The 26,556-nt window shown below is 41.7% G+C and overlaps 1 protein-coding gene across 2 annotated transcripts in view; it reads left to right on the top strand.

Annotated features, from left to right (window-relative positions):
• PACRGL (parkin coregulated like) overlaps positions 1 to 26,556 on the top strand; it is an 80,284-nt gene that overhangs the window by 45,792 nt on the left and 7,936 nt on the right. Inside the window, exons 5-6 of one of the 2 annotated variants that reach the window (XM_029590325.1) lie at positions 1,892 to 2,026; positions 23,672 to 23,779. In XM_029590325.1, the coding sequence (XP_029446185.1) occupies positions 1,892 to 2,026; positions 23,672 to 23,779 (243 nt within the window). The remainder of the gene's footprint in view (positions 1 to 1,891; positions 2,027 to 23,671; positions 23,780 to 26,556) is intronic. The other variant, XM_029590334.1, reaches the window with a different exon arrangement.

Raw genomic sequence — 26,556 nt, 5'->3', positions numbered from 1 at the left:
CATGACAACAGTAGGCCAGTCTGTCCTTCAGAATCTTTTTCAGCTGTAACACTCACCTCTTCCTGCCTAAAGCCCTGTTTTCGGGTTCAGGCTGTCTCCCTCTGTTACCAACAGCACGAGTATTGTTGTGCCTGTTAGCTGCTGGTTAGCTGCGTTTTGGTCTTGCCTGTAGCTATACATGTGTGAGGACTACCATCCTTCTTGTCCTAGGAGAAAGCAAAGTTGCTTACCTGTAACAGGTGTTCTCCTAGGACAGCAGGATGGTAGTCCTTACGAAACCTGCCCGCCACCCTGCGGAGTTGGGTTTCTCCTATGTTTGTTTTATTTTATTGGAATTTTATGTTACAAGACTGAAGAGGGACTCTGCGTGGACGCGCGGATAGTGGCAAGCTGGCTTGCTCAGTGTGCCAGTCAGTTTCTAGAAATTTGAACATAAGTTTTCCATGCCGGGCTCCAACCGATGATGTCAGCCATGTGTCAGGACTAACATCCTGCTGTCCTGGGAGAACACCTGTTACAGGTAAGCAACTTTGCTTTCTGTAGCTTACATTGACTCCCTCCCCCCATCCCCCTTCCCCCATGCTTTGTGGCTGATTTGGTAGCAAAAGGTCATTGATTAAAAAAAAAAAAAAAAAAGCCATACTTTAAGAAACAACATCCTTCTTCCTTTCATCACCTGTTAAAATCAGATTGCTTTATTTAGAATAAAGCTATCTATATTTCTTCTATTTTATATGTTTCAACTTACATCAACACCTTCAAATTCATGCAAATTCATGTGTATTCATATTTATTGGCAGCTACAACTGACAAACCTGTGACTCTAATTTTTCCCAGGTTACCTCAATATCATTTATCATAGAAGTATTATTACTACAATAGGCAAGAGTTTAAATAAAACAAAAAAAAAAAAGAATGGTTCTACTCAAATAGTCTTTCAGCCATGGTTCAAAAATCAAGTTCTCTTTTTTTATGTTTTATATTTTCCCAGTCTGTTTCTGCAATAAAACTTTTGAGCGAAAGAACCATTGCCTCTTTCTTGAGTGTCAAGACAAGGTTAAAGATGAACAAACTAGGTGAACTGATTGGAAGAGATTTTTACATTTATTAAGCAGACTGATTCTAATAAATTACTAGTGGTTTGCTTTTAGTGAAGATGGATGGTATCACAAAAGCTTAATATTGTATCGTTGGCTGTGCTGTGTTCAATAATGCAGTAATGTTTGTAGCAAGCAGGTGAGCAAAGTTGCAACTGTCTGCAGTTGATGGTGGTTTTAACTGCAAAGATTCATACCCATTAATAAGAGAAAATGCGTGGAAATGGTTTGTGCAAACACTAATAAGAAAAGATTGGGTGATTATATTTGTTTTTCTAAAAGCTGCCTGTCTATCACTTATTCAGCTACAAACGTGTGAAGAAGTAAAAATGTAATACCCAATATGCTAATCTGAGGAGACAGTTACTATATTAAAAGAAAGATTTTTCAGATGGAAATTTGTATTTAAATAGGATACAATCTGATCACAAAGGAAAAGATATGCAACTTTTAAATTTAAACTCCCCCCCCCCCCACCCTTTGATTGTGGATGTGTGCAATTGGTTAAGGCACTTATAAAGTTAATTAGAAAAACAGACACAGGGTGGTAAAATTGGCTGATATTTTCTGCAGAGCATATATTGTATTTTAAATAGATACCTGTTGTCAAACCGGCTCATACGGTTCTTCACTATACTTGATGGGTCCACAAGGTGGTGTACATGTATTTTATGTTTCTTGAATGTTGCTAGAAAAGCTGAGCATTATTACAGAGCCAAGCTTTTAGAGAGGTGAGAAGTAGTGTCTTGTATACTAACACTGTATAATTGCCAAGGTATTTGAATTTCCCACAGGGTCTGAGGGAAACAAAGCACCCCTACACATTTGTTTCCAAAGAAGGTTTTAAGGAATTGCTGATGGTTAAAGGAGCTCAAGAAAAAACAGTTCCCTTATTACACAGGCTTGTTCCAGTGCTGAAGGCTACCTTGGTATGTTTTGGAAGTTTCCATTTTTTTCAGACAGCAAAGCTTCTGTGCTAAAGCTCGGTGTTCTAATATGCTATTAAGAAATCATCTGGTAATAATGTTACAGGTACACAGTTTATCACTTTTAATATAGCCAAAATGTCAATTGCCCTTTTTAAATCAGATTTTTCTTTTTAGTGGGCCTCTCCTAAGGCAAAAAGCAATAATAAGTTGAGAAATATGGCATTTAGTGGCAGTCTTCTAGTTTCCATCCAAGGATGCCTTTCACTGAATGTATTTTAAAGCACTTTCGGGCCGATACAGTAAAAATCGCGGGAGAGCAGGCGAGCACCCGCTCTCCCGGCGCACGCACAGGCCACTCTCCTGTGCGCGCGATTCAGTAAATTAATTTATTTAAATTAGGGCCCACGGTAAAAAGAGGTGCTAGGGACACTTGCGCATCCCTAGCGCCTCTTTTTGGACAGGAGCGGTGGCTGTCAGCGGGTTTGATAGCCGACGCTCAATTTTGCCGGCGTCTGTTCTCGAGCTCGCTGACAACCACGGGTTCAGAAACCGGACGCCGGCAAAATTGAGCGTCCGGTTTTCAAGCCGCGGGCTGATTTTAAATTTTTTTTATTTTTTTATTTTTTTTAACTTTTTTTTTTAACTTTTGGGACCTCCGACTTAATATTGCCATGATATTAAGTCGTAGAGTTTACAGAAAAGCAGGTTTTACTGCTTTTCTGTGCACTTCCCCAGCGCCGGCAGAAATTAACGCCTACCTTTTGGGTAGGCACTAATTTCTTAAAGTAAAATGTGCGGCTTGGCTGCACATTTTACTTACTGTATCGCGCGGGAATGACTAATAGGACCATCAACATGCATTTGCATATTGCGGGCGCTGTTAGTTTCGGGGGGGGGGGGGGGTTGGACGCGCGTTTTCAACGAGCTATTACCCCTTACTGAATAAGGGGTAAAGCTAGCGCGTCAAACACGTGTCCAAATGCGGGTTAACAGTGCGCTCTGCCGGAGCACACTGTACTGTATCGGCCTGTTTGAAAGAAACAAATGGGGGAGAAAATCCATTGCAAGTAGGAATCTTTTCTACTATTATTTTTTTATGTATGAATATTTGTTGTTCCATTTTTTTCCCCAAAGTTGGTCTCAAGTCAGGTTTCAAAATTTAAAATTAACAGAGGCATTAGATCAGCTTATAGGCAAATCTGAATTTGCAATTAACATAGCATTAGGAAATCGCATTTGTGAACAGTTTCAAGACTTAGTTGTGTCCCTCTTGTTTGTAATCCACCCCTTCAAAAAGGGTTCAGGAAATTGGGTTGAAGATGTGGATTTTAGGGGAAGGTTTGGCTAAAAAGCCATGCCTTAGCTTTTTTTTAATTGAATTTAAGGGTTAGTGATACTTTGTTCCAAATTTTTGGTGTGTAACAGTTGAAAGCACGGGATCTCACACAGGACAATTTGGCGGAGGTCAAGGGAGGAGAGGAAAAAAGAGCCAGTTCGATGGACCAGAGTTCCCTCGAGGGCGTGTAAGAGGAGAGAAGTTGAGAGAGGTACTCAGGGGCTTGCTTGTTCCAGCATTTGTAGTTAAAGCGCAGAGTTTTTTAAATTTTATCTGCTTTCCACTGGGAGCCAGTGAAGATGATTATAGAATAGGCTTGATATGATCACTTGCATTTACACTTACCAATATTCTTGTGGCAGTACTTTGTAGGAGCTCGAGGGGCTTCAAACTTTATTGTGGGATGCTGTTCTGTAAGGAATTGCAGTAATCAATTCCACTGGTGATTATGGATTACAGTAGTATGATTGTGTTTATCAAGGAAATTACATAGTTGGTGAATCTGATATAGATAGTACATGAAGGAGGATCTTACTTCTTTTGAAATTTGGGTTCTGTTGTGAGATTTTGGTTGTTGAACCCCCCTAGGCTTCATACCGACTCTAGGATTATAAGGCACTACCTGCTAGCAAGGGAAGCTATGCCGAGTTAACCCTTCCAAATGATTCTTGTCTCTCTGGTCTCTGATGTTTATATAAGAACATAAGTGCCATGCTGTTTGGGCCAATGGTCCATCGAGCCTACCATTCTGTCTTCCACAGTGGCCAATGTAGTCCCTAGGAAATACTTAGCAGACCCTAATGGGGAGATCACTTCCCTGTTGCTCACTGCTAGAAGTAAGAAATGGTGATCCCTAAATCTATCTGTTTAATAATTAGTGGACCTGTCCTCCTCCAGGAACTTGTTTCATATCTTTTAAAACCAGCTGTCCTACTAGACAACCACATCCCCAGATGACATATTTCACATCTTAATTGCGTGTTGACTGAAAAGAGATTTTCTTGAATTGCTTTAAAATCTGCTACTAGTTAAATAGTCCCAGTATTATTTGACAAATTCAGTTGGGCCAGGGAGGCAGTCTATAAGTGAATTAAATACTTTATTAATTGTTTCTTATCAACTTGTTCCTCACCACTCATGATTTTATACAACTCTTTTTGTGTCCCTTCTCAAGCATCACCAACCTGAAGAGCCCTAACTTGTTTAACTTTTCCTCATAATGGAGTTGTTCCACTCCCTTCTTTGTACCGTTTCTAGTTCTAAGTAAGGAGTTACCCAATTAAATCTGTCAGTGTAAAAATTGTACTTCTCAGAGTGACTATGGGCTGTCTCGGGGATGAAGATATGTCAGAGGAGTGAAAATACTCATACATTTTCATATTTTCAAGCATATAGCTTACTCATGGATAATTTTCAAAGTGATGCTACACATATAGTGTCCCTATGAAAATTTTCTATGAGCTTTGCAAGTAAAAAAGGTATCTGTAGGCCTTGCTTCTATGCAGATTACCCAAAATTCCCCTTGTGCATCACTTTGCACTTGTTTATTCAAACTTGGAATACCACCTATGCAAAAGATTTAAGTGGTTTACAAAATAAAACATATGTAATTTCTTAATTACACAAAATTAAAACATCCACTTCCAAAAACATTCAAGACATAACCTACTGGCAGACATTAATACCTACTAGTTAAGATCATCTGAGAGTACTTTCTCCAAAAAGTTAGTGGAGGCTCATTCTTAGAGTGCCTCCTGCCAAATCATCACTCCTCGAACTCCAAACATAAAGATCAATGTTCAGTTTGATTATCAAATACCTGGATGAACATCCAAGTTTCAACAAATTTTCTAATCTTCAAGTCACATTATATATATCTGCCGTTTAGATAACCAGTTCCTCAGTCTCACATTGTCTTCCTGCAATTCTTCAATATTCTTGGGTTTGTTTGTTTTTTTAACTACTCTAAATAATTTTGGGTCATCTGCAGATTTGATTGCCTCACTTATTGCATCTCTTTTCCAGATCATGAACAGCACTGATCTCAGTAAAGATCTCTGGGCATTCTACTTACTATTCACCTTTTTCCAGTGGGAAAACAGACCATTAATCCTACTCTGTGTTTCCTATCCTTTAATCAGTTACCAATGTAGAATAGGAAATTACCTTCTATCCCATGTATTTTTTAATTTCCTGAGGAGTCTCTCATGGGAGATTTTATCAAATGCCTTCTGAAAATCCAGGTACACCATATTGACCTGGTTGCCGTTATGCACACTTCCAAAAAATTAAAATAGGTTAGTAAGTTGTGGCTCTTATTTGCTATATCCATGTTGGCTGTTCCCCATAAAGCTGCTGTTTATCCATATGCCCAGTAATTCTGTTCTTAACAATAATAGCCTGTACCATTTTTCCTGGCACCAAAGTCCAACTCGCTGGTCTATAGTTTCTTTATCAACTTTGATCCCTTAAAAAAAAAAAATGTGATGTTAAATTGGCTAACCTTCATTTCTCAAGGATAATGGCAGATTTTAATGATTTAGATTACAGATTATCAGTAGGAGGACTGCAATTTCTTAGTAAAATAGTAAATGGCAGAAAAAAGGCCCATCTAGTCTGCCCAGCTGCGATTGTATGCACATTTACCCAAAGTAGATCAAATTTCCACATAGAACCCAACCCTCAATTCCATTCATATTTGAATTCCTTTAAAACTCTGGTCTGAATACAATTAGACCCTGGTGTTTTGCTACTATTTAGTCAGTTTGCTCTTGGCACTTTTCCCAAATGTATAGGAGTTTGTTTCAGTTCCTCTGACTCATCACCCACAAAGAGTGTTTCCGATGTGGGTATTTCCCTAACATCCTTTGCAGAGAAGACCGAAATAGAGAATCCATGTATTATTACTGCTGTGGTCTTATCTTCCCTGAGCACATGGCTGAATAGAAAAAAATCTGCATGGATTTAGCAATGTGTCTGTCAGGGAGAGGGAGCCTGTGTATGTTAGAGAGAAGGATTGTGTGAGAGAATGAATATGGTTGTTGTGTGTGTGAGAGTGAGAAATAAGACAAAATTTGAGTGGTCCTACCTCCCCCAATCCAAGACAGTCTCAGGGTGACTAGAAATCCAGAAGATCACGCAGAATATTTTTTAATCTATTAGTTCTAATTATTTGGTATAATTTGATTCTGCTCTTTCAAAATGTTGTTTGTTTGTTTTTTTTTTTTGGGGGGAGGAATAGAACATTTTTTAATTATTGGATTTTTTTTTATTCATCAGATGGTTTGAAATTTATTAGTTTGGGAAATTTTGAAAATTCATTAACTGGTTAGAAATATTTTTTATGAATATTTTACTCTTATGATTGTTTTATATTTCTTAATTGTATTTAATGTTTTTTGAAGAAAGCTAGTTTCTGTTTTTCCATTGTTGCTCTGCGTATATAGCCTGGCTTGTTGTGTGTTCCAGTTCAGTTCTTCTCAACACGTTTCTTTATACTTTCTGATCTCTTTATTCTGTATTTGGCGAGGGTCTGTCTGTTTTCTACATTTGTGACCGAGATGAGGTATGTAGGTGAGGTATTTTGCTGGCATATAATTTTTGTGTAGGGATCTATAGCATTCTAGTTTCTTAATATGAGTGTTATTGGTGTAATATGTGAGGTGTTGACTTTTCACAGATGATTGTTAGGGTTGTTTTTCGCCAAACCCCGGGACTTACGCAAGTCCCGGGGTCTGCGCGCGCCGGTGGGCCTATTGAACATGGGCGCACCGGCGCGCAGGGCCCTGCTTGCCTAGATCCGCCCGGATTTGGGCGGATTTAGGCGAGCAGGGCTCTTAAAATCCGCCCCTTAGAGAATAGCCACTACCATTAGCAATGGTAACATGGAATAGACTTAGCTTTTGGGTACTTGCCAGGTTCTTATGGCCTGGATTGGCCACTGTTGGAAACAGGATGCTGGGCTTGATGGACCCTTGGTCTGACCCAGTATGGCATTGTTCTTATGTTCTTATGAGGTTTACTATATTGTAAAGGTTATTCTGTTTATTCATTGCTTTCTGAAGGCCCAGCTCACACCCAGTATGCATTACAAAAAGTCTAATTCCATAGGAGTTCCAAGTGTTCCTTTTTACAGAGTTTTCTGGTTCACACCACAAGAATGCATGTAAATATAATATGCATGTTGTGTTATTGCCTCAGAAGTCTACTTTTGAATGTTCTTTTTCATATAAATTTGTTATAAATACATAATTTGTGTGTATCTGTAAAAGGTGGGGGGGGGGGGCGGTGGCGTGAGTGCAAGGCTCTAAGGTTTGCCTAGGACATCTCATACCTTTCCCTATCCATGGGTTTTTTTTGGGGGGTGGGGTGGGCATGTCAGTTTTTAAAAATGTAGACTTGATTTTCCAAATTGCTATAAATAAAGCAAGAATAATGCCTGCAATAGAAAAAGGGGCGTGGTTAGGGTAACTTTTGAGATACCGCAACGTGTGCTATTTTAGTGCTTCCCATTTCCACATTTTGGGCTGCTCCTGGAAAAAGAGTGAGAGAGACTATAAGGCTCTCATATAAGTAATCTATTTATACCACTGTAGGAGCGTCAACTAGTAACTCGAGGTGAGGTTTGGTGGTGGTCTAGGGTTTAGGGGGGCAGTTTTACATGCACAATCAGAGGTATGAACAGCACAGTACACATCAGTGAAGATTTGATGTGACTTGGAGTGAGAAAAGGTACACAAAGATGACATTTGTACAATATACTCTCGACCTAGCTTGATAGCAGCTAGGTAGAGAATGCATCAAGCTAGGTCAAGAGTACAATGTACAAATCTCATCTTTGTGTGGCTTTCCTCCCTCCAAATGACATCATTCACTGATGTGTACTGTGCTGTTTGTACCTCCTATACATGTAAAACTGGTCCCCAAACCCTAGACCACCACCAAAACCTCATCTCTAGTTACTAGTTGACCCTCCTACACTGGTATAGTTGACTAATGTGTCACTCCAGAGGCTCTCTCTACTCCACTCCTCTCCCCTCTTCCTCTCTTTCCCCCTCTCTTTCCCTCTACTGCCTGAAACGGGATTTGCGATATTTAGCACAAATCCTGGTTTGGGCATATCACACAGCATGATGCCAGGAAAAAAGGTGTAGTTATTTCTGGTGATAACGTATGTTGCACTATTGTACTCAGCGTTAAACACCCCTCATTTTCATAAACTCCTCCCTTTTGAATACATTTTTAGAATTTGCATAAGCATCTTGCAATTTGATAAATAATACATGCGTTATGGCAGGCATTAGGGCCCTAACACGATTTGAAAAATGACCCCCTTAGATTGCAGGACAGAGCTGGACTTTATTTGATGTGCCCGGGACAGACATTGAATGAATTTGGGGGGGGGAGGAGACAACAGAGTAATTTTTCTCACAGGGCAGCAAAAAACCTAGCACTGGCCCTGCTTTGTAGACTTGGGCATTGCCGCCTTCTGGTTCTAGGAGTGAGCAGTGTGGAGTAGATATCCTCATTAGAATCTGCTAGGTACTTCTATGTGAACCATATTGACCACTGTCTGAGCTGGGATGCTGATCTCAAGAGACCATTGTTCTGTCCCATCATGACTCTTCTTATGTTCATTGGTCAACAGGTACATAGGCAGAATAGAGCATGAGGCATAGGATCTTTGGTTGGGAAGAAGTGAAGGAAAGCCAGAGATCACCAGTGAGCTATGCTGGTTTTCAGGATATCGATAATGAATACGTATGTGACTCTACAGCCAGGGGGGTTTCCAGCATATCCACAGTGAAAATGCATGAGATAAATTTGGTATGCTGGGCCTCTTTTTAGCATCTAGACAGATAAATCTAGAAACCAGTGGGTTATGCACCTCTACCAGCAGTTGGAGACGGAGCAAAGCTGACATCGCAGTATATATGCTCCTGCAGTGACAGCCTACCAGTATTCTTCGTCTCCAGCAGATGGTGGACATGCATCTCCCTAATGGGGATTGCTTCAAGTTTTAGAAGGAGAAATAAAGAAGGACATTTAGTTTGCCCCACTCTTCTGTGGTGATACCAAATGGTCCCTCCCCCATTTGAGAATTCCTGAGGTGATTTCCGTGGTCTCTCAGATGAGTTCCTTGGTCCGGTAGCTGATTTTGTCAGCTGGCTTGGACTTAGGTGTTAAAACAGCTGAAAATAGCAGCAGGTGCAGGAAGCAGAGTGCGGCGGCGACATATGCCCTTTCCCCCTGCAGCCAGAGACAGTCTGGCTGCAGGGGGAAAGGGCTCAGCTTTACCGGAGCTCAGCTGGGCTGGGCTGAGCTCAGGTAAAGCTTTAAACAAAAACGCTGTTCCGACGTTTGTTCCCACCCCTGAGGGAGATTAAGGGATGTGGGAAGCCTGGCGGGTTGAGTAGCTCTTTTTGGGCTAGGCCCTGCTCTTAGGCTTTTCTCTGTACGCTGAGTGGTAGGCCACTGTGGCGTTTTCGCACACCTTTTCCTGTGCATTAGGCTGCCCTCTTCAGGACCGTTCATTTGTGTAAGTGCATCTGGCTGTGCTTCCAAGTTGTGCATCCAGTTTTTGGACACATAGTCTGACACCTGCTTGGTTGTCCGGTTATAGTGGCGTCTGTGTGAGGCATGCACTTACCTGTACACATAATTTGGGCGGCATTGGTTGTGAGCTTAAGTTTTGGATGCCTGGGTTTTGGGAACACACATTTCACAGTGTGAATTCAGCTGGATATATACCTTCCAAGTCACCTGCTAAGCTTACTGACAGACTGATGGTGCCTATAGCTAAGAAACCTAAGCTCCTTTCACCCTGTGCTATTTGTCATATTCGGGCATCTCAGCCTGGGTTGCCCTCTGTCTTGTGCCAGCGCTGCTTAGAGGCTCAGAAAAATTGGGCATCAAAATGGCAGATGAAATTTAATGTGGATAAGTTCAAAGTGATGCATAGAGGGAAAAATAAACCATGCTATAGTTACACAATTTTAGGTTCCATATTAGGTGCTACAACCCAAGAAAGAGATCTAAGCATCATAGTGGATAACACATTGAAATCGTCGGTTCAGTGTGCTGCGGCAGTCAAAAAAGCAAACAGAATATTGGGAATTATTAGAAAGGGAATGGTGAATAAAACGGAAAATGTCATAATGCCTCTGTATCGCTCCATGGTGAGACCACACCTTGAATACTGTGTACAATTCTGGTTGCCGCATCTCAAAAAAGATATAATTGTGATGGAGAAGGTACAGAGAAGGGCTACCAAAATGATAAGGGGAATGGAACAGCTCCCCTATGAGGAAAGACTAAAGAGGTTAGGACTTTTCAGCTTGGAGAAGAGACGGCTGAGGGGGGATATGATAGAGGTGTTCAAAATCATGAGAGGTCTAGAACAGGTAGATGTGAATCGGTTATTTACTCTTTCGGATAATAGAAAGACTAGGGGGCACTCCATGAAGTTAGCATGGGGCACATTTAAAACTAATCTGAGAAAGTTCTTTTTTACTCAACGCACAATTAAACTCTGGAATTTGTTGCCAGAGGATGTGGTTAGTACAGTTAGTATAGCTGTGTTTAGAAAAGGATTGGATAAGTTCTTGGCGGAGAAGTCCATTAACTGCTATTAATTAAGTTGACTTAGAAAATAGCCACTGCTATTACTAGCAATGGTAACATGGAATACTTAGTTTTTGGGTACTTGCCAGGTTCTTATGGCCTGGATTGGCCACGGTTGGAAACAGGATCCTGGGCTTGATGGACCCTTGGTTTGACCCAGTATGGCATGTTCTTATTACCTTTTTCAGATTTTACTAAGCCTGTTTTTTCCCAGCCTGATGAGCTCTGGTAAAGACATGTCAGAAGGGGCACCTGACCTTGGAACTCCCTTTTCTGGTTCATCAGCGGGGGAAGGTAGCTCATTGGGCACAGCACAGGTGCCTTCTGATTTTGGCATGGATCCTTCTGCCTCTTCCTGGGTACAAATTTTTCGAGGATTGCAATACTTTCTTCAGGCACAGTCCTCAACCCAGACCAATCTTGCCAGGTGAGAGTCGCAAGTAGTGACCTCTCACTCACCTGGTACTACTGTTAAGCACAGAAGTACACCTAGATCAGCAGCAGGTCTTCCCAACGAATCCAGATGGCACGGATGATGAGGCTGATGCTGTCTCTCTGGAGGATGGGGAAATTCCTTCGGGACTGGAACCATATAGGCCTATGTTGCAGTTCTTTCATAGACGTGAGTTAACAGCTCTGATTTTCAAGACGTTAAAGATACTTGATTCCATGTCTGAAGCAAAGAAAAATCCCATTTTGGTTTCTTTGTGTAAAGCCTCTTGTTTTTCCCTTGTTATGGAGGCCATTCAAGAATTGATTGATCTTGAATGGGACACCACGGAGGCTAATTTCAAAGGGTGTCGAGTTTTGGAAGGCCTGTACCCCCTGGATCAGTGGCGAGAGAGAGTTTGCATTTTCTGAAAGTGGATGCGCTTGCTTGTTCTGTCTCCAAACCGACAACTATTCCAGTGGAGGAAGGAACGGCCTTGAAGGATGTGCATGATAGAAGGATTGAGGCCATCCTTAACCAAGCATTTGAATCAGTGGCAATGACCTTACAGATAGCCTCTTGTTGTTGTTACCTGGTGGTGCGCTCTTATTTCATTAACCACCTGAGAGAGAAGTAATCTGGAGTGAATTCCAGGGCAATTATAGAGCTAGCAGCCATCTTTTTGGCAGTTGGTCCACACCTCTGCCAGAGGGATGACTTCAGTAATAGTGGTCATGTGTCAATTATGGTTGAGAAATTGGTCGGCCAATGTGACCTCTAAGGCTAACCTTATTAAATTGCCCTTTAAAGGCTCTCTCTTGTTTAGGAGCAAGTTGGAGAAACTGGCCAATAAGTGGGGCGAATCCCTGGTTCCTTGGTTGCCGGAGGATGAGAAGCAGACGCTGAGCTCCTTTGGCATGAGAAGTTGTGCTAGGGGATCAAAGTGTTTTCGACCCTACAGAGGAGTGATCTTTCAGAGGTCTCAACCTTTTGGTAGGTCTCAGTCCTTTCATCCCAGACAACCCGTACAGGGCGTGGGCTTGGGTAGTGGAACCTCCCGAACCTCCCAATGAAGGTTTGCCAACCCACCCTCAGGAACAAGAGATAGGAGGAGCGCTTCTCTTTTTTATCAGAGGTGGGTCGACCTCACATCTGAACCAGTGGTCCTGGAGGTGATACGAGAAGGATATGCGCTGGAGTTTCACAGTTTTCCACGGGATGGTTCATGGTATCTCCCTGCCACTCCCAGCAGAAGAAGCAGGCAGTGGAGTGTACATTGTCAAGGCTCCTCAGTCTGAGTGCTGTGGTTCCAGTGCCCACGTCTCAAGAGAATACAGGTTGATATTCCATTTATTTCATTGTTCCCATGAAGGAGGGCTCTATTTGTCCTATCCTGGATCTCAAAGGGGTCACCTGTCATGTGGAAACATTGAGCTTAGTGATAATGGCCATGCAGTCGGGGGAATTTCTGACCTCCTTGGATCTGTCAGAGGCGTACCTGCATATTCCCATCCGTCTAGAGCACCAACATTTTCTGCGATTCATGATTCTGGAATGCCATTCAGTTTTGAGTGCTACCTTTTGGTCTAGTCTCCGCACCCAGAAGTTTTTCCAAGGTTATGGTGGTGGTGGTGGCAGAGTTGAGAGAGGATGGGATCCTGGTACACCTGGTAGTTGGATGACTGGCTGATTCGGGTCAATTCTCTGGAAGAGAGTCATCTGGTGACCTGCAAGTTGATCTCCCTGTTACAGTGGCTCGGTTGGGTGGTGAACCTGGCCAAGTGCAGTCTTCAGCCATCTCAGTCACTAGAGTATCTTGGTGTTCAGTTTGACATGAAGCAGGGAAGGATTTTTCTGCCAGAAGGTCATTTTCAGAAGTTAATGGTGCAGGTGCATCTATTGTTGAACACAATACACCTGACAGTGGTCCTATCTACAGATGCTCGGACTGATGGTGGCAACCCTCGTGCCGTAGGTAAAGGCGTATATTAATCCTCTTCAGCTCTTCCTGCTGTCTTTTTGGAACCCTCAGTCTCAGGACTATTCGATTCGGCTCCACCTGCTATTGGAAGTCTGCTCTCAACTACAGTGGTGGTTACAAGCAGATCATCTAAGAGAGGGAGTTTCCCTAAAATCATCGGACTGGTTAGTACTCATGACTGATGTGATCCTCCAGGGATGGGGAGCTCACTGTCAGGAACTGACAGCGCAGGGGCGCTGCAGTGCAAAAGAGGGTCTCTGGACCATCAATTGGCTGGAAGCCTGGGCGGTCCAGTTGGCATGCTTACAGTTCAGCGGCAGGTTGCAGGGTTGAGCGGTCCAGATAATGTCAGACAATGCACTGATAATGGTTTACATCAATTGGCAAGGAAGAACCAAGAGTCAGCAAGTGTTGCAGGAGATAGATCAACTTATGGAATGTGTGGAAGTGCCTCTTCAGGAGATCTCAGCCTTGCATATTGCAGGAAAAGACAATGTAAGAGCAGACTTTCTCAGAAGACAGAGTCTGGCCCCAGGAGAATGAGTATTGTCAGAAGATGCATTTCAACTGATAATGGATTGCTGGTGCCTTCTGTTTCTAGACTTGCTGGCAACTTCTCACAATGCGATGGTTCCTCGATTCTTCAGTCACAGGAGAAATCCAAAGTTGGGCAGAATGGTATGGAGGGTCAAGAGCCACAGAGAGATGGTGAATCTGGTGGCACCAGATTGGCCCAGGAGATCATGGGGTGTGTGGATCTATGAAGGCTCCTTGTAGACTCCTCGTTCCGGTTGCGCACAGGATCCTATTCTTCACGAAGATCTGACTCTATTTTGTCTTATGGTATGGCCCTTGAGTGGGCTCGCTTGCTGAAGCGTGGATATTCTACTGCGGTGATTGCCACCTTGCTACAAGCAAGAAAGTTCTCCACTTCCTTGGCCTATGTGTGGGTTTGGTGAGTGTTTGAGGCTTGGTGTGAAGATCGAGGTGTTCTTCCTTGTTAGGTTAAGATCCTGCTTATTTTGGAATTTTTGCAGGATGGATTGAATAAAGGGTTGGCCCTTAATTCTTTAAAGATGCTGGTAGCGGCTCTGGCCTGTTTCAGGGGTCAGGTGAATTGTGGTCCCTTGTCAGCTCATCCAGATGTTGAAAGGATTGAAACATCTTCATCCTCCCTTACAGTTATCCGTGCCTTGTGGAATCTTAATCTGGTTTTGGATTTCTTAGCAGGCCCTTAATTCAGACTGATGCATAACATTTCCTTGCGGTTACTGACCTTGAAAATGGTGTTTCTTGTGGCGATGTGTTCTGCGCATCTAATTTCCGAGCTGTAGGCCCTATCTTTTAGGAAGCTGTTTCTTCGAGTGACTCCGGGGAAAATACAGCTGCGTACTGTTTCTTCCTTTTTGCCAAAAGAGGTCTCAGATTTTTAGATGTGGAGGAATATCATCTGTTGGGACTCTTGGATGTTAAGAGACATTTCGTAAGGTATCTGGAGGTTTCTAAACCTTTCCAGAAGATGGATAGACTGTTTGTCCTATGGCGGTAGTAAACGGGGCAAGCCAGCTTCGCGGACTACAATAGCTCACTGGATTAAGGAGGTAGTGGCAGCCATGTACATGGATGCTGAACAACCATTTCCTAGTCAGGTTAGGGCTCAGGCAGTGTCATGGTTGGAGGTTAGATTATCTCCCGTCGCCATTTGCCGAGCTGCGACATGGACCTCCTTACAACCTTTTCCAGGCATTATCATCTGGATATGCAAGCCCGAGAGGGCGTAGTCTTTGCACTTGTGGTTTTGACTGGATTGCAGGCAGCCTCCCGCCCTATTGGGGAGTAGCTTGGGTTCTGGATTCATCTGTCTAGGTGCTAAGAAATGAGAAATTTTACTATTTATCTGATATTTTCCTTTTCTTTAGTATAGATGAATCCAACCTCCTGCTCTTAGCTGTCGAGTGACTGTGCTATGGTGGTCCTGAGGGGCTACGTGTCCAGGGGTTACTGGTAAGTGTTAATCCAATCCCTAAACTAGTGTTCATGCATTCTTTGAGCTCAGTGTTTCCTGTTGGCTGAGTACTGAAATGGTTATCTGTTGCTAAACAAGTTTTTGCTAGTCTGTCCACAGTTAGCTTTTGAAGAGACTGCTGGCAGTCTGATATTACTGCAGGAGTATATATATACTGTGATGTCAGCTTTGCTCCACCTCCATCTGCTGTTAGAGGTGCATAACCCACTAGTTCTGGATTCATCTGTCTATCCTAAAGAAAAGGAGATTATCAGGTAAGTAGTAATTTCTCATTATATAAATTTCTCATGCATAATAATTTTGAATACCCTAAACCCCCCCTGGATATGGACTCACCAGGAAATGTTTGGGAAGCTGTGCCATAGAAGCACCATTAAATTGATAGGACTGTAAGAATATCCTGAAATCCTCCTTAGTCGTGGGGTCACCAGGACAAGCTTGGGATAATCTGAACCTTTTTTATTTTTTTAAATCTTTTTAATCTTTTTTTTAATCTTTTTGACTACCCCAGCTATCTCTGCAGTATTCTCTTTTATGACAGTTGCCATTTGAGAAAACTATAATGTCTGGAGATATTTACCCTCCAGTACCCCAAAACACAAGGGGTGAATTGAGCCTATGGTCAAATTATGGTTTAATATCTATGAAAACAAATGTGGAATATATTTTTAAAGATATTATTTACTGTGGCATAAGTAATGATTAAATATATGTGGGAAAAGGAATTTATATCATATTCTGCAGCTCTGAATAGCAGCTCAGTTTTTTAGTAATCTTATGAGTTGATGACTACTTTTCAGCATAAATAGAAAAGGAGTATTGTGTTTACCTTCTAATGTTAGTGTTTGTTAAATTAAAAACAACAAAGCAATTAGATGGAGATGATACTTTTCTTGCTAATGGACATTTCATAATGTAAACTCTGGAGCTGCTGAGGTTATTTTCTGTGGTGTACTACTTTAAGGAAGGGACATTACTTGCAGAAGCTGTCAGTTTAAAACATGATAGGTAGAAATAATACCTTTTTATTAGGATGACTAGTTTCTTGGTTTTCTTTTACGTTTCATTACACTTTTTCAATTTATATGTAGCCTGCCTCTCAAAATGGATCCACAATGGCTCACAGCATCAAAATATATCAATACTGTCACACTGTTTGTTTGTGGCCACTAAGTGGTGCCCTGATCAATGGAAAGTACTCTGTGCAAAAGACATGTGCTCTGTCTTTCAAGCAGCCACACAAACCCAGGCTGGTCTCTTAATTTGTTAATACAATAAAAGAGAATTTATCTTTTCCACTTTTGTTTGATTTTGAAAATTTACATCAATTGTGAACCTGATATCCTGAGCAATGTAGGGCACTTTTCGCTAATATGCTCTGTGTGCAAAGCCACTGTCTCTCAAGCTCCCACACATAGGCACAGGCAGACACACAAACACACACACATAAGACTCCCCCACAGGCACACAGGTTCCTCTTCCCCCCCCCCCCCCCGCCCCCCACACACACCCCGTCATTTTCAGTCGCCTCAGAATGGGATCCATGGTGGCCCTCTCCTTCTTTGGCCGTTGCAGGATGGGAACCTTGGTAGCCATTCTTCAAGTCTCTTCTGGTGTTGGATAGCCGTGGTGACATGAGCCTGAGCCCTAAGTGGGTGGGTCATGGTCCACCCATGGCCACACCACTATTGTGAATTGTAAACTGGTTAAAAGACAAGAAACAGAAATTAAGACTAACTGGTCAGTTCTCTCAATGGAGGATGGTACATAGTGCAGTGCCCCAGGGATTGTACTTGAATCCTCTATAACAATTGCTATTTATCACGTGCTCGAGTTGAGCAACGAGAGATGTCTGATATACTGTCAATGTAGTTTGTAAAAAGGTTCCCTAACTTTTTATAATCATGAGGTTAATTACGAAACAAAATAAAACTATTTATCTTTTTTTTTTTTTTTTTTTACTTTTGTTCGATTTTAAAATTTATAGATGTTATGGGCCAGGCAGTTATTGCTAGTAGCATATAAGTACAAAATACACACACAAAAAAAAAAAAACCCTATCCCCTCCCCACACAGCCTCTCAAAAGGGGTTGGGACAACTAATATTTGAATGTTTTTCTCTCCCATATCCCTACATGAAAAAAATATATAGCATAACTTTCCCGGTCGCTCCCAAAAGGGTGACCCCTCCCTTAGGTATCGCCCCCTTTGGGGGTGATACCCTTCCCCCCTCATGCTTGCAGTGGGCCAGCTCTTATGGCTGGTCTGTGATGGCATCAGTGGGAGCGTGTGGGACCATCATGCACAGATGCAATCAGAAGCAGGAAATATTTATATCAATTTATCTTATTTTATCTATTTGATTTATATTCCACCTTCGGACACTTCAAAGCAGATTACATTCAGGTACTATAGGTATTTCAGTACGAGAAACAGTTGAATGTATTAAATCCTATATAAATTAATCTCTATCATTGCCCCCCCCCCCCCCCCCTCCCAGTTTCCCATGGCAGATTTTTCAAGGTTCTGCAGTGGTTGTTGCATATTTGCATATTAAATATTTTTTAAACTTTTATAAAAATAGTCACATTTGTGCAAAGTTTATTTGTTTTGTATTTTATTAGAGGAAAAGGATTTGGGCTGAGGAGAAAGGAAGGGATCTGGGAATGGGGAGGAGGATTTCAGCAGAGGGAAAGGGTATATCAGAGGTGGAAAGTGAAGAAGGAATCTCCAGAGGTGTAGAAGGATAAGGGCACAGAGGGAGGAGAGGATGGGGAAGCAGGTAGGAAAGGAAAGAATGAGAGGACCCGAGGGGAGGGAAGAAGGATCAGAAAAGGAGGAGCATTGGAAATAATGTGTTGCGAAGAAAGGGAGGATGGGGTGGAAGAGGAAGGAGTAAAGAGGGAGGACTAGGGATGGGGGTGGAGGAAAAAAGGAGATTCAAAATGTGTGATAAAGATAAGTCCTGAGATATAGTGAGGGGTCCAGAAGAAGAATGGGGAAGTGGAGCCTCCCCTGGCTTCAGTCCCATTCCCCTCACATTGCAACCCGGCCCCTACTTCCTTTTTCTCTCTCCCTTCCTTTCCTCTTTATTATCCCCATCCCACCTGTCCATACACACCCACACACTCCCATCCACCTTTTCTGAGCTCTTCTTTCAGACATGCCCATCCCATTTTTCCTGTTTGAAACATAAGAAATTGCCATACTGGGTCAGACCAAGGGTCCATCAAGCCCAGCATCCTGTTTCCAACGGTGACCAATCCAGGCTATAAGTACCTGGCAATTACCCAAACACTAAGAAGATCCCATTCTACTGATGCAATTAATAGCAGTGGCTATTCCCTAAGTAAACTTGATTAATAGCCATTAATGGACTTCTCCTCCAAAAACTTATGCAAATCTTTTTTTAAACCCAGCTACACTAACTGCTCTAACCTCATCCCCTGGCAACAAATTCCAGAGTTTAATTGTGCTTTGCGTGAAAAAGAACTTTCTCCGATTAGTTTTAAATGTGCCACATGCTAACTTCATGGAGTGCCCCCTAGTCTTTCTATTGTCTGAAAGAGTAAATAACCGATTCACATTTACCCGTTCTAGACCTGTCATGATTTTTAAAGATCTCTATCATATCCCCTTCTCAGCCATCTCTTCTCCAAGCTGAACAGCCCTAACCTCTTTAGTCTTTCCTCATAGGGAAGCAGTTCCATCCCCTTTATCATTTTGGTCGCCCTTCTCTGTATCTTCTCCATCTCAACTATATCTTTCTTGAGGTACGGAGACCAGAATTGTACACAGTACTCAAGGTGCGGTCTCACCATGGAGCAATACAGAGGCATTATGACATTTTCCGTTTTATTCACCATTCCCTTCCTAATTATTCACAGCATTCTCTTTGCTTTTTTGACTACCGCAGCACGCTGAGCCGACAATTTCAAAGTATTATCCACTATGATGCCTAGATTTCTTTCCTGGGTGGTAGCTCCTAATATGGAACCTAACATCACGTAACTATAGCATGGGTTATTTTTTCCTATAAGCATCACCTTGCACTTATCCACATTAAATTTCATCTGCCATTTGGATGCCCAATTTTCCAGTCTCACAAGGTCCTCCTGCAATTTATCACAATCAGCTTGTGATTTAACTACTCTGAATAATTTTGTATCATCCGCAAATTTGATTAGCACACTCGTCGTATTCCTTTCCAGGTCATTTATAAATATATTGAAAAGTACAGGTCCTAGTACAGATCTTTGATGCACTCCACTGTAAACCATTTTCCACTAAAATTGTCCATTTAATTCTACTCTGTTTCCTGTCTTTTAACCAGTTTGTAATCTACGAAAGGTCATTGCCACCTATCCCATGACTTTGTACTTTTCTTAGAAGCCTCTCATGAGGAACTTTGTCAAATGTCTTCTGAAAATCCAAATACACTACATCCACTGGTTAACCTATATCTACATGTTTATTAACTCCTTCAAAAAAGTGAAGCAGATTTGTGAGGCAAGACTTGCCTTGGGTAAAGCCATGCTGACTTTATTCCATTAAACCATGTCTTTCTATATGTTCTGTGATTTTGATCTTTAGAACACTTTCCACTGGTTTTCCTGGCACTGAAGTCAGGCTAAATGGTCTGTAGTTTCCCGGATCTCCTCTGGAGCCCTTTTAAAATATTGGGGTTACATTAGCTACCCTCCAGTCTTCAGGTACAATGGATGATTTTAATGGTAGGTTACATATTTTAACTAATAAATCTAAAATTTCATTTTTTAGTTCCTTTAGAACCCTGGGGTGTATACCATCCGGTCCAGATGATTTACTACTTTTCAGTTTGTCAGTCAGGCCTACCACATCTTCTAGGTTCACTGTGATTTGGTTAAGTTCATCTGAATCATTACCCATGAAAACCTCCAGAACAGGTATCTCCCCAACATCCTCTTCAGTAAACACCGAAGCAAAGAAATTGTTTAATCTTTCCGTGATGGCCTTATCTTCTCTAAGTACCCCTTTAACCCCTCGAACCGTCCAACTGACTCCCTCGCATGCTTTCTGCTTCGGATATATTTTTAAAAGTTTTTACTGTGAGTTTTTGCCTCTACCGGCAACTTCTTTCCAAATTCTCTCTTAGCCTGTGTCTTACATTTAACTTGCTAGTGCTTATGTTTTATCCTATTTTCTTCTGTTGGATCCTCCTTCCAATTTTGGCTAAACTAGCCTCTTTCACCTCACCTTTTAATAATGCCGGTAATCGTTTTTTTACAATGTCCAAGCCTCTTGCACACATTTTACCTTTGTAGCTGCTCCTTTCAGTTTTTTTCTATTTTTCTCATTTTATCACAGTTTCCAGTTTGAAAGATTAGTGCTAGAGCCATAGATTTACTTATTGTCCCCCTTCCTGTCATTAATTCAAATTTGATCTTATTATGATCACTATTGCCAAACGGCCCCACCACGTTACCACTCTCATTAAATCCTGTGCTCCACTAAAAGTTAGATCTAAAATTGCTCCCTCTCTCGTCTGTTCCAGAACCAATTGCGCCATAAAACTGTCACTTATTCCAACCAGGAAATTTATCTCTCTAGCATGTCCTAATGTTATATTATTGAATTTCCCATTATTACTGCCAATTTGGTTAGCTTCCCTAATTTCTCTTAGCATTTCACTGTCCATCTCACCATCTTGGCCAGGTGGATGGTAGTATACTCCCATCACTATACTTTTCCCTAACACACAAGGGATTTCTACCCATAAAGATACGGTTGTGCATTTAGTCTCATGCAGGATCTTTTTCTTGTTGGACTCTATGCCATCCCGGACATAAAGTGCCACCCCACCTCCCAGATGGTCCTATCTGTCTTTGTGATATAATCTGTTCCCCAGTATAGCACTATCCCATTGGTTATCCTCTTTCCACCATGTCTCCGAGATGCCAATTAAGTCTATGTCATCATTCACTGCTATATATTCTAATTCTCCCATCTTACTTCTTAGATTCTGGCATTAGCATACAAACATTTCAAAGTGTATGTTTTGTTTGTATTTTCATACTGCTTTCTAATTGATAGGGATAAATTGGAATATTTTAGCTCAGGTGAGTTTTTAATTACAGGCACTTGGATTACTTTTCTTATTATTGGAACCTCACTGTCGGGATGCCCTAATTCTAATGCATCATTAGTAACCTTTGAAGATACCTCTCTCCGAACCATGTGCTGCTGAGCGACTGTCGGCTTTCCCCTTTGTTCTAGTTTAAAAGCTGCTCTATCTCCTTTTTAAAGGTTAGCGCCAGCAGCTTGGTTCCACTCTGGTTAAGGTGTAGTCCATCCCTTCAGAAAAGGTTCCCCAGTTCCTTACAAAACTGAATCACCTCTTTCCCTCTCTCCCACCTTCAGCCTCACTAATAACTCCCTTCTCTTCCCCCCCCCCCCACCACTTCCCCTCTAGCCTCTGTAATAATGCCATCCTCCATCGACCCTCTTCTAGTGCTAGTCACTGTGAGGAGGATAGCAGCAACAGATTAGGCCATGTCCTCCTCCTGCTAGCCAGGCTTGATTACTGCTCTCAACTATGGGATTGTCCTACTGCTCTCTTCTTCTTCATCAGTCAAGCAAAAGGGGTGGGAGGGGGGGGGAGTGTTAAGAACAAAGGGGCTTTGACTGTGTTGCCCCTGCCCAGCAGATAATAGTGGATCCTGCTCCCTGGTCTCCCATGGTAAATCTGCAGGGAGCTGCACATTCAGTGGGAAGTAGCAGATTTTGCAGCTCTTCCTGTACCTACAGAATGAGAGGAGACCAGGGGGCCCTGATCTCTAAATTCTACCGTGGAGCTCAATGAGTTTAGGTAATGTCTCATGGGTTTTGCTGTTATCAAAACTAACACCTGGATGTGTATTGCACTCTGTATTGTTTAATGTGGTGATTTCGATGTTTCTTGGCAGTACATTAGAGAGACATATTTCATTATAATTTAAAGGTTTGTTTTAACCTATTCCCTTTGTTTAATCGCCTTATCTTTTTCGATCCTCCAGCTCCCCAGACAAAGCAGGCTTTGGTGACTTTTGGAGTCCTCACCAACCTGAGGGCTGGGAAGGGGTGAGGTGCTGCTTATTGGCCAGCAGGGACCACTTCAGTAGTGATAGCTGTCTTCTTTTCTTCCCTGTGCATGAGAGCACCAGATTTATAGTCCAGCCAGGGCCAAAGTTCCCTGATGGATGATGGAACTGGCCCTGAATCTCCTACATTGCTTCGCTATAACTTGAGCCATGATTTCTGTCTCGATATGATCATTAGTCTTTTTCTGTGAATAAAATTGGAAAAATGCATCATATGGTGCACATATTTGAAAGTAATAATCCCACAGAGGGAAACTTTGCAGACCTCAGCTGAATGAGCTTTTCTGCAATTTGGTGATTTCAGCAACACTTTAAGTAAGATTGAATATTTCAGGCTTGCTGGTGGGATAAAAATAGTTCAAATGGAAAGAGCATATTCAATCATATTACTCTGTGATTTAATAGTGAAAACCATTGCAAGTGCAGAATGGGCCCTGGTTGAGGGAAGATTACCTGGAGACACGCTCGAGAGCATTCTCTTTTGCAGAGCCCGTCTTATTCAATTCCTCACCAAATTTGTTAAGAGGAACTTGGTCATTTAAGATTCAAGAAAATATTAAAGGTTCTGTTTTATAAGCAAGCTTTTCATTAAGAGGATTTTACATTTCTTAGCGCTGCAGATGATGTAGATGTCTGGCGGTTGTTTTTATGTATGTTTTATCAGATCTATTTTTTGTGTATTGTCATCGGTTCCAAATTTTATGGATGTTAATGTGATTTTCCATTTATTGGAAGATGTGGAATATAAAAATTTGTAGATCTGTTCAGCCATGCAAAGCTCTGTTGAACTTTTACGCAGTTCTTAAATGTAGTACTTTGTGCACAAAAAACCCAGAGGACTGTTTGGACAGGATTTTAATTATGACTTTTTTTTTTCTTAATTTTTTTTTTTTTTTTTTTTAACTGAACCAGTAAGACATTAACTCTGTGAGTAAATGATAAACTGTTTTAAAATTGCAGAAGCAAGTTGACTTGCTAGGCTTTTGCATTTTTTTTGGACCTGCTTTTCCTTGATGCTTTAAAGGATCTGAAATCTTTTGTGGTTAAATTGAAAAACTAAAAATCTGCTTCATTTCACTGTTGGTTTATTGCTTACTGAGATGCAAGTATTCCTGTCTCCTTCCTTCAAAGGCACATTCAGATGAGGATGTTTTTGAAAGAGGATTGAATGCACTGGTACAGCTGAGTGCTGTTGTTGGCCCACCTCTTAATGATCATCTTAAACATCTACTAACGAGTGTAAGTGCAAAAAAACAATTAACAGTTCAATTCATGTGTTGTGACAATTTAATAGTGATATGCAGGAATAGAGATTTTTTTTTTTTTTTCCCACACCAAACATTTTTGCTTGTCTGACATTGCTGCCTGGATGTCCCACCACCATTTTTAAATTTAACATGGTCAAGAAAACATTTTCTTTCCTTCCAAATCTCCTTCCACTGCAACCCTCTGCCTTCCCCCACCCCATTCTCCATTATAGATAATGTGTCATCTTCCCAACCTCCACAGTTTTGGGGTCACCTTTGAACTAGGATTCTCTGCATATATCCAAAACACTTCTAAACCATGTGTCTCATTTTTTTAAATTTTTTCTCTATAAAATCACCAAAAGCCATTCTTTCACTTCTGAACTTGCCACTGGAACCCTTTTCCACTCTTGCCTTTTGCTTAGACAGCTGTCTCTCCCATCGAACCATCTCTTTCTCTGCTACTGTCTATACAAAATTCAGCTGCATGACTTATGCTTCAGTGTCAACCTGACTGCGCCATCCCCATCTGAAGTCGCTCTGTTGGCTTCCCATCCGCTTCTGCACTCAAGTCAAGCTTCTGCCATGAACTCACAAGTGCCTTTACCCTTCAGCTTCACTTTACTTTTCTTCTCTCATACTCTCTACACCCTTCCCCGTGAGCTGCTTTTATTTGTGCTCTTCTCCTCCGTCGCCAAGTCCTGACTGAGCTTGCCACCTTCCCGAGTTAGTATATCGTGCTGCTCCTCTGGCTTGTACATGAGTCCCTCCTAAAAATCTACCTGTTTTAAGTTACTTTTAAATCTTAATCTCTGGTGCGTTCCAGATCGTCCCTTTCTTGATTTTAACCATGGTTCACTATTTGAATTAGATTTCCTCTATTTTATTTTTTGTTTTGTGTGTCTTGACTTGTAGGGAAACCTTTTTTTTTTTTTTTGGAAACACTGTGGGCAGGTGCAGAGTCTGTGCGTTCTTTACCTTATGGATTTTGCACCAGTTCTCAAAGGGAAAGTTAATACAAACTTTCACTTTGAAAATTGCCCAAGGGAAAAGTACCCACAGAGATTTGCATCTCCTTTTTCTGTGGATACACATTCCTGCGAAAACAGTGGACGTGGTTTTGAAATAGCAGAATGCCCCTGGAGCCCCCCTCTGAAAATGCCAGGAAAAGTGCACCCAATGCACATAAAGGGTGGGCAGTTTTTCAAAAAGCCCTATCGTTAACACAGGTAAAGAGCTTTTGAAAAGTGACCCTCCCTAAGCTCCATGGAGCAGGGACAATCTCTTATGTGTATCTGTACAGTACTGTGTATGTGTGCTAGTGCTATAGAAATTAGGTGTAGTAGCTTAACAATCACTGCTATGCAAGACTTTTGTGAAACAATGGCTCAAAAGTATGTACAGATTTGAAATGTCAGAAAATAAACACATTCCTAATCTTTCTGATCTGACTTTTATCTCTTCTCATCTGGCTGCCTGCTTTCTACTTCTGTTTTTTCATTTGTTTTCATCTTGAAAAGTCGCTGTATGTTTGCTTACTCTTCTCTATCCCTCTCCTTGTATAATTTTTCCTTTCCCTCTATCCCTTCCCCCCCTTTTTTCTGTCTTTATTCCACCTTTTAGTTTGCTGCTGCTTCCCCTCTTGCCTCCCTTCTCTAAACATTATTCTCATCCCTTGTTCCTTCACCTCTCTCCCCCTGTCATCTTATGCTATCTCCCCTTCTAGCTTCTGGGGCCAACCCATCCTGTCTTTACATTCCTGTCTTGTGGGGAGCGAGCCCTTTGAACGAGGGGCGGTTCTATAATGAGGCAGGGTGAGGTGGCCGCTTCAAGCGGCAAGATTTTGAGGCAACAAAATTGCCCCCTGAAACCTTCTGCCACATTCATCTCACCCTTCATTCAGGCAAACAACTCTGTTGGCAGGAAAACCTGCAGTGCTAGCGGCATGAGACTGTGACATGCTGTCAGGATTCTCACTCCCTGCCAGCAAAAGGAAGATCTTGGAGGTACGGAATTGTGACATGCTGGCAGGGTTCCCATTCTACGATCTAGCGGCTGAAGAAGAGTCACTGATGTCGCCAGCATTTCTCCCGCTGCCGGCGGCAGAAAAGGCCTTACTGTGCATCTAAAGAAAAGGTCCAAAATGTGTGTGAAAGAGACTTGCCCTGTGAGAGTGAGTGCCTGTGTGTGAGAGAGACTTTGTGAGTATATATGAGAGGATGCCTGCGCACATGTGTGTGCGTGTGAGAGGTTAAAGGTTGTGCACCCTCCTCCAATCTACAGCAATCTCAGGAGCACTGGAAATCTAAAGTTCCCAGGTATGGAGAATGGGAGGTTTTTTTTTTTTGTTTTGTTTTGTTTTTTTATCCTTGTTAGTTTTAATTATGGATGTGATGTATCTGCTCTTTTGAAATATTTTTTTAGTGTTTGGTAATATTTTAAACATTTTTATGCATGTTTTTAATTGGCTGAATTTATTAGCGGATTTGACATTTTTTATTGGTATGTTTAATGTTTTTATATTTCTTGATTGTGTTTGCATTGCTTACAGAGTTTGGCATCTTGTGATTTACAGTTCAGTTTTTGTCTGCACCTTTCAGTTTTTATTTTCTGATCTCTTTATTCTGTATTTGGAGAAAGTCTCATCTGTGACTGAGGCTTTAGTTATTCTGCTGGCATGTAGTTTCTGTGTAGGGATTTACAACAACCTGGCTTTAATCTGTTTTCTTAATAGGTGGTATATTAGTGTTTAGGGCCTGATGTAATATT

The sequence above is a fragment of the Rhinatrema bivittatum genome, chromosome 1 (genome assembly GCF_901001135.1).
Source record: "Rhinatrema bivittatum chromosome 1, aRhiBiv1.1, whole genome shotgun sequence".
NCBI classification, from domain to species: domain Eukaryota; kingdom Metazoa; phylum Chordata; class Amphibia; order Gymnophiona; family Rhinatrematidae; genus Rhinatrema; species Rhinatrema bivittatum.
The sequence above is the reverse complement of the archived record's forward strand: the minus strand, read 5'-3'. Positions and strand labels throughout refer to the sequence as shown.